Consider the following 10,886-nt stretch of genomic DNA (forward strand, 5'->3'; position numbering starts at 1 on the left):
ATCTACGTACATCGTGACTGCATTTTCTTGAAAATCATGATATTGGCATATAATTTAAGATTTTTATTTCATTTTTTAGTATGAGATGTAATCTATATTAAAAAATGTAATAAAATATAATAAAATCGCTTAATTTGTAATCGTCAAACGCCATATAAGTATCCTACGTAACATCAATCAGTATCAAGGAGAATATTCATCGCGGTAATTGTCTCATTATTTTTGTACTTAAAATTCCCCACAATTTTTGCATTTAATAGATTGTAAATATGACTTTTAAGCGACGGTATATACATACTGACGATCTTAAATGCTAAATGTGATCGATATTATATAGAAAATTATGTAATTCATCGATAAGAAGACGTAGTTTTACTGTATATATAAATTCGAATCATTGCTTGCGCGTGATAATTACGTGGTTAAAATGAAATTGTTGATACTGAGAAATCACGATCTCCAATTTGTACATGATTTTGTACTTGTGACTGTTTTATAAAAACAGAAATACGGGAAGAAAAACTGGACACGTCGTGCGTTATTATCAGACGCGTGAAACTCCACATCACTGTAATATGTACATATAATAATCGAGAAAATTATTTTTTCTATACCCCTTTCTCTCATACAATTTCGCAGAACATACGTGGGCAGTTTAATAAGTCATTGATTTTTTAAAAGGAGACTATGTTGAAAAATAAGTCAAATTTTAGTAAAAAGAAAGTTTAAAAAAATCACTGACTTATTATATCGCTCTCGTAATGCCGTATTACATGGATATTATATTTTAAGGGGTTCCACCAATATGTATCTGTATCACGACATTTGTAATCAATATACATCATTACGTTTTATTTTCACACATTGTTGCTCAGTATTGTATTCAAAGTCTTTATCCCTGAAATGAATTCACTTCTCACATTCCTTTCACTCACAGTTCTCTAATCAACCTTTAAATTTTAAGTGTACATGGGAGGAAAATTGTTATAATTGAATCCGAGATCTGTCGGATTATATAAAGTTTACTTACACAGATGCTGTAGATGCTCAGTACTATACTCGCTTTATTTTCAGAATATCGAATCTTTAATTTATATCAATAAAATTTCATTAAAAATTCTGTAATTTTATTTAAGGCTCCTGAGTAGTCACCACAGCCATATTGAATCGTGACGGCAAAAGTGAGAAATAATAAAATGTTAATTTTTATTACGTGCCATTTGTAAGTAAAGACAATTTGGATAAAACGGAATGATGAGATCGCTTTAAAACAATTATAAAAATCGGACTATTATGAAGAAGGCTTGCGGCAAAGAAATTTTCATCAAATGATGAAATCATCGCCGAAACAACTGCTTATTTTGAAGACTTGGATAAATCATATTATATGGGGGATCAAAAAATTTGAGCATCGCTGAGATTATGTTGAAAAATAAAAAATATTTTTCCTAAATAAAATTAAATCTTTATTTTTGCACGGACTTATCGAACAGCCCTCGTATATATACTTTTTAATATTAAACTATATATTAAAATTTATTTAATTAATATTTATTACTTGGCAAACAAAAGATGTACACACATTTTTGATCTGTACAAAAAAATTGCATTATTAAAAATAAAAAGAGCGCTGAAAATTATACAAATAGAGTGAAAATGTCTGTTTGCAAAATTACATAAAGTTATTTATATAAAATCTTCAAGTATATACATTTATACATGTATATACAATTGTGCATAATTATAAAAACGTTACGTAATTTTAATCTTCGGAACTACGCTTGTAGGAATGTTCGTAATACTGAAGGAACATTTGGTAACAATAGATAAAATGGCATTTATACTAATGACTGACTAATGAATCAACTCTCAGCTTATCAATTGTATAAAATAAATAAATAACTATCCTAGACATAATTTAACTATCCTAGACATAATATATAAAATTACATATAGGAATTAGTTCTAATAAAAGTTCTTCTGGATTTCTCTCGCATCAAACGTGCACGTGTTCAAGCGCGATGCCGATTACAGTTCGTTGATCGCGAGTCAATTTCTTCTCGGAGACTTCGATATCTTTCTCCAGTTTCTCCGGGGACAGTTCCAGGCAGAAATTGTCATAGACATACGCGTTCGACGCGATATTCGATTGCTTCTCTTCCGAGATCGACGTGAATCGCTGGAGGGTGATGTTCTTCGGTTGGGACCACGCAGTGGAGAAGATCTTGCCGGCGTATATCGAACTGTCGTCATTCGACTTGTTGGAGAACTCCATCTCGATATCGTCGAGGCTGCGTCCCCGCGTCTCCGGCAGTATCGTTAGGGCGAAGATCGCGCCCAGCACGCTGGCCGAGCCGAATATCCACATAGTGAACTCCAGACCGACGATAGCGTTCAAATCCGGATACGTTTTGATCGTCGCGAACGTCAATATCTGCACGATGCTGGTTGTGACACCTCCAAGACTGCCTCTGAATCTCAACGGGTACAATTCCGAGGTCATCACCCACGGTAATGTGAGGAAGCCGATCATGGAAGCGCCCACGTGGATCCCGATGCAAAGTAATGGCATCCACGATGGGAGTTCGAACCTGATAAAGAAAGTTGTATTATTTCTGAAAATTGCTTCGATAAGAAACGAATGAGAGAAAACAAAAAAAATTTTGAAGATATATCCAAATTAAAAGTACCAAACGTATATCTTATAAATAATATGTTATAATTGTCTGTATTTACATTGAAAACGATCCAATTATGGTCGAAAACATTTGAAATAGATTGCACAATTGTTATTAATTTGTTATTTATTTAAGCATAAAGATCTTGCTTTGCTCGTAGCCCTTTTTTATTCTGTTTAAATTCTTTTTATTTATCGTTTCTCATATATTATACGAGAACTTGAAGGAGTTGAAACGCAAACCTGAAACAAAGGGCGACTCCCACGGCGGCGACAGCCATTCCAAAACCACTGAAGAAGGCCAGGATCTTCCTGCCGAAGCTGTTGGCCAGTCCAGCACCGAGGATTGACGCGAACAGCCTGATGACACCCATGCCGACGCTAGCCGCGTATTCATTCATATCTATGCCGATATCCTTGAGTACGCTCACAGCATAAAACAGGATCACGTAGATGCCGGACAGTTGCTGGAGCGCGAAAAAGATGAAGAGTATCGCAAACGGTTTCCACACGTTGGGTTTGTGTAACGCCCGCAGTAGACTCTCCTTTTTCTCCTTCCGCTTCGCGTTCGTCTCGCAGAGTTCTTGATACTCTTCGTTGACGTTCAATCCGGGACCTCGTAGCCACAGAAGAGCCTCCTTGGCCTCATTCGTTCGACCCCTTGAAGCCAACCAGGCGGGAGTTTCCGGTATTATCCTACAGAAATAAATCATTTCGTTTAATGTTTGGAAAATTGCTATTGAATTTTTATGGAAATATTTGAAATTTTATGATTTTATACGCGTGAGTGGAATAAACAGACTTTCACGACTTTTTATTTCACAATAATGAAGTATAAGGGCAAGTGTGAGTACCGGTGAGTATCAATTTTTGCGCGATAATTCGTGCGCCAAAGATTCAATTATTTCTATTTCACAATTGTAAATCAACCGTACCATATCAACGCGAGTGATAGAATCGCGGGTCCGATACTGACAACGGCCGCCTTTTGCCACGTCGTGATGGTACCTAAGGTGTACACGATCAAGACGCCCAGGGAGACTAGAACTGGTCCACAGCTTGCGAGCCACGCTCTTTGATTTGGCGCTGCCGCCTAAAATAAAATCAAATATTTTCATTTTCAGAATCCGCACGAATGGAATAAAACAAAGTATCAATCATTAATCACACTAATTAAGACTTAATAATCATCGTATACATACATTTGTTCAAATATTGAATAATCGTATACATACATTTGTTCAAATATTGATACACGTTGATGAAAAGCTTTGTGATAGCTGCATAATCATGGCAAAAATCTATAATTTACGTTTCCCGATGTCGCAGAAGTGTACGTACCTCGCTGACGTAGAGATAATACCCGTTGGCCATGCCAGTGCCGATACCGCTGATGAATCTGCCGACATACAGCATCGATACATTTCTTGATAATGCAATCAGCAGCCAGCCAACGGTATGCGGTATCGCGGCCAGGGCGATCGCGGACTTGCGGCCGAAACATTCAGCGCAGATTCCGGCGACGAAGGCACCGAGAGGATTTGAGATTACACCGAGGGAGGCGATCCACGAAGCCTGTGATTGGTCCACGAAGTTTGTCTCGAGGAGTTTTGGTATCAGGATCGCGCTGTATCCCTGGGAAAGACCCACGGAGATCTGACCGGAATGCGCCGCCAAACCCGCGAAGATCTGCAAATGTCTAATTTTATTTCATTTACCACACGTGCGCGTAAATATTTTTATTAATTCTCAATTAATCAATTATGAAGCTACGGCTAAGTTACCGATTTTGCTAATTAAAAAAAAAGGATTTCTAATATGAGAGATACGAGAATTTCCTTATATAAGATGATATCTTGTAACAAGAAACCAAAGGAATAAGTAAAGAAAAACTTTCTATATAAACGTTTTTACTACACAAAAGTAGGAATGTAGCAAATTTCGATCTTAATTATACGCAGTAATTATATGAATTTTTCAATGACATTGTCATTTAAAAAAAAAATTCTAAGATTAGAAATCAATTACAATTAGCATATTAAACTTATATACTATAAAATGAAACAGAAAATAAAATTTAAACGTCTTAATTTTCAGAAATTAAGTGCCTTGATGACCTCATATTACGAGCCCCGATTTTACTATCACCAAATTTAATCTTTACAATTAAATAAATCATCATATCCGGTAATTTCCTATTAACAACCTTACCCTATCACTCATACGGAATTTATATTATCAAATATTTATTTATTATACGATAAACAAGATTTAAAGACTCGCCTCTATAAAACTTTCACAACATTCACAAATCTTTTTTCGCATCGACTACACGCATAACCTAATAATAAATTTTCTATTAAATAAATTTCTTAAGAGTGATAATAAGTTGGAACCAGCTACTTTAGCAGAAATTTAGTTATCTCATTAGGAGCCTATCTCGTAATAGGCGATTTTTCCTATCTTTACTCTTTTAACTTAGAGAAATTTAAAAAGCCATCCAGGGAAAGACAATGAATTTCTTTCTTTATCTTGAGATACGAACATCCACATAACGATAATGCCGAATAACGACATGATGACGCACTCAACGCGGGCGTTATCACTTCACGTTCGATGCGCATTACAGCAGTTAAAAAAAAGTCGGTACATTATGCATTGTACGAAACGAAGGCACAAGATCGTTATCATAGACGTTGAGTAAATTATTCGCAACAATGTGTCTTCGCAGTTAGTTATTATTATCATTCGGATTGTGAGAAAGTGGTAAGCTGGTCGAAGGTCGCATCAAGGATTGCATGCGCTCGGGGCTATGAAACCCACATCGGTATCCGATTTCGAATGGAAATTTTCTCTCGAGTGTAACAATAGAGGCACGAGACTTAGGCAAATAATGCGCCACTCTAAAAGATAGATTCTATTCCTCTTGTAGATATACAAATACCAAAGCATATTCAATTTTAATGCAATCATAAAAGCTTGAAAAAAGAGTGAAATCGAAATGTAACAAATAAATAAAATGAAAAACAAAGAAATATTCAAATTAGTGGATATTAAAGACTATATTAAGTCCGTTGTTGGTCTAATTGATGCTGTTAGACGGAAAAGTGACCGAAAGAATCGTTACGATGAACGAATGTTATGCATGCATTGTGATAGCTTCAAAAATTCCCTGGCGTCGAAGGACGAGAATTGAGAAGGCCGATCGAAACGCCTTCACACTGTCAGTGTTTATCCATTTATTTATTTATAAACGATCATCTTCCCTTCGACGGCCTCGCTTAACAAAGTCTTCTTGTGCGTGCATAATAGTTATTCGCACCAATTGCAATGTATCAAGCTGGTGGTGAGATGCAATTACAGAGGCAGGAAATCAATGTATCCTCTACACCAATTATACCTTTTTATTTTTGCTCACTTATATTATTATCATATTTTCTTTATTTTTTACTTTATTCCCTCGATATTAATTATTGTACAATAAAAGATAGTGATGGATGCCCTACATTTTCCCGTTTAAACAATAAAAGATGTTCGGATTCGACATTTCTTCGTCCCGTCTGATTTCAAAAGCAATTATATCGTGCCTTTCGCGTTACATTCTCCGTGAGAAGGAATTTCTCGGCAAAAAATTGTATCTGTTTGATTAAATAAATATTTCAATAAGGATTAAGGAATATCTCTTCACATGCAGTCCGACATTTAATTCGCTTCACTTCGTGAAATATCGAAATTACGCAACACGTCGTGCGCTCCATGTCGAAATTAGTATCGCCGAAGAATGCGGTATCGCACGTGCTTAATTGCAGCGCCGCTAATCGTAACGCTGGATTAAATGACTTACACCATTCTTGTCGCCGGAATGAAGAATCTTCCACCAGAGCTTCATCCGTGTGATCATCGTACACCTCGAAGGACAGTTGGATGACTGTAGAAAAACAGGACCAGATGGGTTAACAGCGGTAGATATAATTATTTATATAAATTGATTTATGTAGGTAAATTCAATTGTTATTATTAAATAAATAAGTGGTGTCGTTATTAATTACGGATAAAATCTAAACGATGCGCGATTAGAGTCTTTATGTTACTTAAAATTAGATCTCGTTGCGCGAATCTTTTCCGATTTCAAAGAAAAAAGTTCGATGTGCCGTTCGACGAGTCGTTTCCGGTATGTTCCTCGTTATGAGTAATGATACAACAATAACACGCGATCGCACTCGTGCAGAAAATTCCTCGAACACTCGGACTCGGAGATCTCGATCGCGACGATCTCGCGTAACTTTGATTCGCGATGAAAAGCGTTAACTCACCTCGACATCAATCATATTGTACATACAAGTGTAATTACTACAAAGAGAACTGCCGTAGTTGATAAAGGAAAAAAGAATTGAAAAAATATTTCAATGGATGCCATGCATTTCTCGAATTAATTGATTTTCTAACAGACGCTGTTCATTACGATCTGCACGACTGGCTCTTGCATTATTCATTCACACTCCATTGACGTTTCATTAACACTTGCAGATAATCGATACGAGATAAATACTTTTTAAATTTAATTTCTAATTCCTTTTTGTAAGTCTCTACGTCGGTAGAAATTAATTGAAATAGATTTCGAGATCGAAGGAAATTTTAATGAGATTTAACTTCTTAAATACTGAAATACATTACTGTTTAGCTGGTTATCGCCTACATCGTGTCTACATCCATTCTTGGAATGCCACGTTTCGTAAATGTTACAGTTCACTTTATCAGGGTGAGGAGCTTGATACGTTACACACATTTTACAATAAGCATTACATTAGTAATAAATCAGAAGTTAGAAACTGACCAATCATAGTCAATTATTCTTCTCACATTCGACAATGACTGGTCAATTTTCTAGCTTGTGACTTCTGATTTATTACTAATGGCTTATTGTAGAATGTTTGTTACTGTTTATTATATCGCGCGTGATTTCATGCGGCGTACAAATTGAATAATGATCGTGAGATTAAGCGGTCATTCGTGACGGTCCGCCACTCGAAATGCTTGAGGAAGTGACAGCTAACGTCACTCGGAGTCTCGTGACTCACGAGACCGGTCTGTTATCGCCGCTAGATCCTCAATCGGTTTCTCACGTTTAACTCAATTTAACTGATTAATGCGGCACGCGTGGATTAGAGTTCAAGACTTATCGTCTCCATCGCGCATCCATTCATCATACCATGCCGCTTCGATGCCTACGATAAGATCGACGCCGATTAACAACGTTATAAATCTGTTTGCAAATGTCAGCTGTGCAGATTCTTATACGTTTTATATGCTATGAAAGACACGTCTCGGCCGTCATAAGATCTTATTAAGATCACGAGTGGATTAAGGATCTTGGTGTTCGCCCTTCCTGTTTGTTATCGCTCAACAGGCTATTACGCGCTCGCATTGACATAATTTTCATCAAGAAATACACACGCGGAGTATTTTATTTTTCAGATACTAAATACGAGAAGCACCGGTTGCGATCAAAGCTAGATGTTAGACTATTTATTAAAAATACATATATATATATGTATTTTTAATAAATTTATCAGAAATATGACTAATAACTTCCCAAAATTTTACTTTTATTTTTATTAATTCAAAAGTAATATTCTTTTTTGCAATAAAATTATTTATATGTTTTAAGATGATTAGCATCAGATTATTAAGATCTAAGATGCCTGTAATCAATATTAATGTTATCAATATTAATAAGTTGTTTAATTTGTGATTGCTATTCTAGTTCTGTTAGGATTGTGTTTCAAGACTGAAAATTACATTCGACGTTCAATTTGCAGAATTGGATATGTATATTTATATAAATTCACACCGAATTATTTAAGTACTAAAGATCCAACTTAGATTTGACCGTCTAAGGCCTTTATTTCTTGTTTCTTGTTTATTAATTAAAAATTTATAAGCTGTTAATAAATTTGCATTTGAAGATAATCACATAATGAAAAGGATGAAGTACTTGGAAAATTACGAATTAATTGTAAGATTATACTGCATCATGGTTTCCGGTTCGCGCGTCGTAACAGAATGCACATTGCCTATCAACGTCCAATAACATATTTACACGAAAATATTCGGTGAATAAAAAATACTAGGCAACATCCGTCTGTCAAGAAGATTTGCGAAATGAAATCGAGTTAATATTCGCGACTGCAATGAGTGCGTGCGGATGCAATTCGTAATTTATAATACTAATAATAATAACCTTATTGAAGTACAAAATAACAAGAGAAATATGGGCAAATGTACAGTATAAAACAAAAAAAAATGCAATTCAAAATGTGAAACACCAGCATAACGCTATTTTGAAGCCCAAGCCCAATAATTGAAAAACGCAGTAAAATTAAAAAAGTAACATTTACAAATAATTTATACGTAAAAAAGATGGCAAAAATGACTATAGTTTTAAAGAGTCGGAAAAAAACGAAATTTTTCCAATTTTTTCACGGAATTTTTCGGATTTTTCCAAGGATAGAAAAATTCGTTGGAAAAATTCACATGTGTTCGTAAAATCTGCCATATTTGATTCTTTCCGTAAAGAAAATAATTGTTTATAGAGTACAGTCGACAAGAGGGGTAATTTATATAAGTTAACAGAAATTTTGAAATTGTATTAAAGATTGAAGTTGGATAGTGTATTCTAACATATAAAACATACAAAACATATGCTATTGCACCAATGAGCAAATTAGAACGAATCACATAAAGTCTTTTTCCAAAATATCAATTTTTCAGAAAAAAATCGAAAATTTTCCGGTTTTTTCCAACAATTTGAAAAAAGGGAGGGTTTTTCAAACTATAGGCAAAACAATAATAATACTAATACAACAATAATAATACTAATAAATTTAGAAGATATATGAAACAAAACGATTTCTGCTTCGAAAAAGCAAAACAATGACTCGTCATGAAAAATTATCTGAAGAATTTCATTCGTCTGACACGACATGTATCTCTATCTCTATTTTTTTATTACGATTTGGATTAGCTTGTATTGTTTTCACAGAGATCGCAAGTGTTAATGGATGCAGCGACTGCTGGTGACAGGTGCAACCCGATCGACACAAACACCTTGTAATTATTAAAGCAGAAAGAAGAATTCACTACGCGAGTAGCGAAAACAAGTAGACAAAAAATGTCATGAAAATATATCATGAGAAATTTTGCGTTTGACGTCAGTATTTGATACAAAGTGAGTTTTTTTATTCTCTTTTCAATTACGCTTACATGGAATCTAATTATATTTAACGCGTATGTAAGTTTAATTTGATAGAAAATTAATTTTGCTTGTACGGCTGACAAAACGCTCGATTAATTCAATTTAATTCAATTAAAATGGCTAATTTGATGAAAAGCAATTAATCCATCAGAAGATAAATCATGAGATATAAATACCTTGCAATTATATCAGCTACTCTCTCGGTTGGATCAATGACAAGGATATTCCTCTCTAAAATCTTGCACAATCCTCGTGCCGTTCTTCTTCCATATCGGCATCGATGACAAACAGAACCTCTCTGTCCCTCTATTTTTCCTCAAGTCATCCCAAGAAGCCCGTCCTTCGGGACTTACTCGTTCGCGATAAGCGCGAGCGTTTATGTCGCGGATACGGATCATAAATTAGGGAGGACGCAAACGGGATAGAAGTTCGCAAAAAAAGTTCGATTGCAAGTCGGACCGGGAATGACGTGAGAGGAAGCGACGAAGGAAGAAAGAAATAAAACTCCGGAAGTTCGAGTATCGCGGTACGGAAGACTTCGATTCAGACTTCTCAGCGTTCAGCAAGTTTCTGGATCGCGGGTTTTCTCGACGACGACGTCTTATTTCTGAGCGTCGGGAATATCTGTCGCAGGAGTCTCCTCTTCGTGGGTTCCTCTTCGTGCCGGTCACACGAATGTATGTGGTTCTGGTTGAGAGGTTGGCCGCGTATTGAACGGCTGCACCGCTGCGGCTTTTTTCGCGCTCGACACTGAGACGATTTTCGTTCGTGCCTTCGCATTTATACCAGCGCGGCAAAGACGGCCGCTGACTCTCTCGAAACGTACGACGTGGGTTCCCGCGACGCGAAGCGCCCTTCCAGGATGATCTTCGAGGTCTCCCCCTGGATATATTCCTCACCATCGAAGAACGAGCTGCAAGGATATTCTTAAATTGAATTCTCTGAATTAATCTT

The 10,886-nt window shown here is 35.9% G+C and overlaps 1 protein-coding gene across 1 annotated transcript; it reads right to left on the bottom strand.

Annotated features, from left to right (window-relative positions):
* Positions 1 to 1,980: 1,980 nt before the first annotated feature.
* Positions 1,981 to 10,683, bottom strand: LOC108724616 (facilitated trehalose transporter Tret1). The gene is made up of 6 exons (XM_018451068.1): positions 10,109 to 10,683; positions 6,522 to 6,605; positions 4,019 to 4,366; positions 3,613 to 3,770; positions 2,921 to 3,373; positions 1,981 to 2,591 (listed from the first exon to the last, which is right to left on the bottom strand). Exons 2-6 carry the CDS (start codon positions 6,576 to 6,578, stop codon positions 1,997 to 1,999), a joined length of 1,611 nt encoding a protein of 536 aa, XP_018306570.1. The 5' UTR covers positions 6,579 to 6,605; positions 10,109 to 10,683; the 3' UTR covers positions 1,981 to 1,996.
* Between the last annotated feature and the right edge of the window lie 203 nt (positions 10,684 to 10,886).

This window comes from Mycetomoellerius zeteki, unplaced genomic scaffold, assembly GCF_001594055.1.
Source record: "Mycetomoellerius zeteki isolate Tzet28-1 unplaced genomic scaffold, Tzet1.0 scaffold31, whole genome shotgun sequence".
NCBI lineage: Eukaryota > Metazoa > Arthropoda > Insecta > Hymenoptera > Formicidae > Mycetomoellerius > Mycetomoellerius zeteki.

Coding starts and splice junctions, on each gene's coding strand:
- LOC108724616 (XM_018451068.1), bottom strand. CDS start 6,578: ATGATCACACGGATGAAGCTCTGGTGGAAGATTCTTCATTCCGGCGAC. Junction 3,771..4,018: donor ATTATCTCTACGTCAGCGAG/GTACGTACACTT, acceptor ATTTTATTTTAG/GCGGCAGCGCCAAATCAAAG. Junction 3,374..3,612: donor CTATCACTCGCGTTGATATG/GTACGGTTGATT, acceptor TTATTTCTGTAG/GATAATACCGGAAACTCCCG.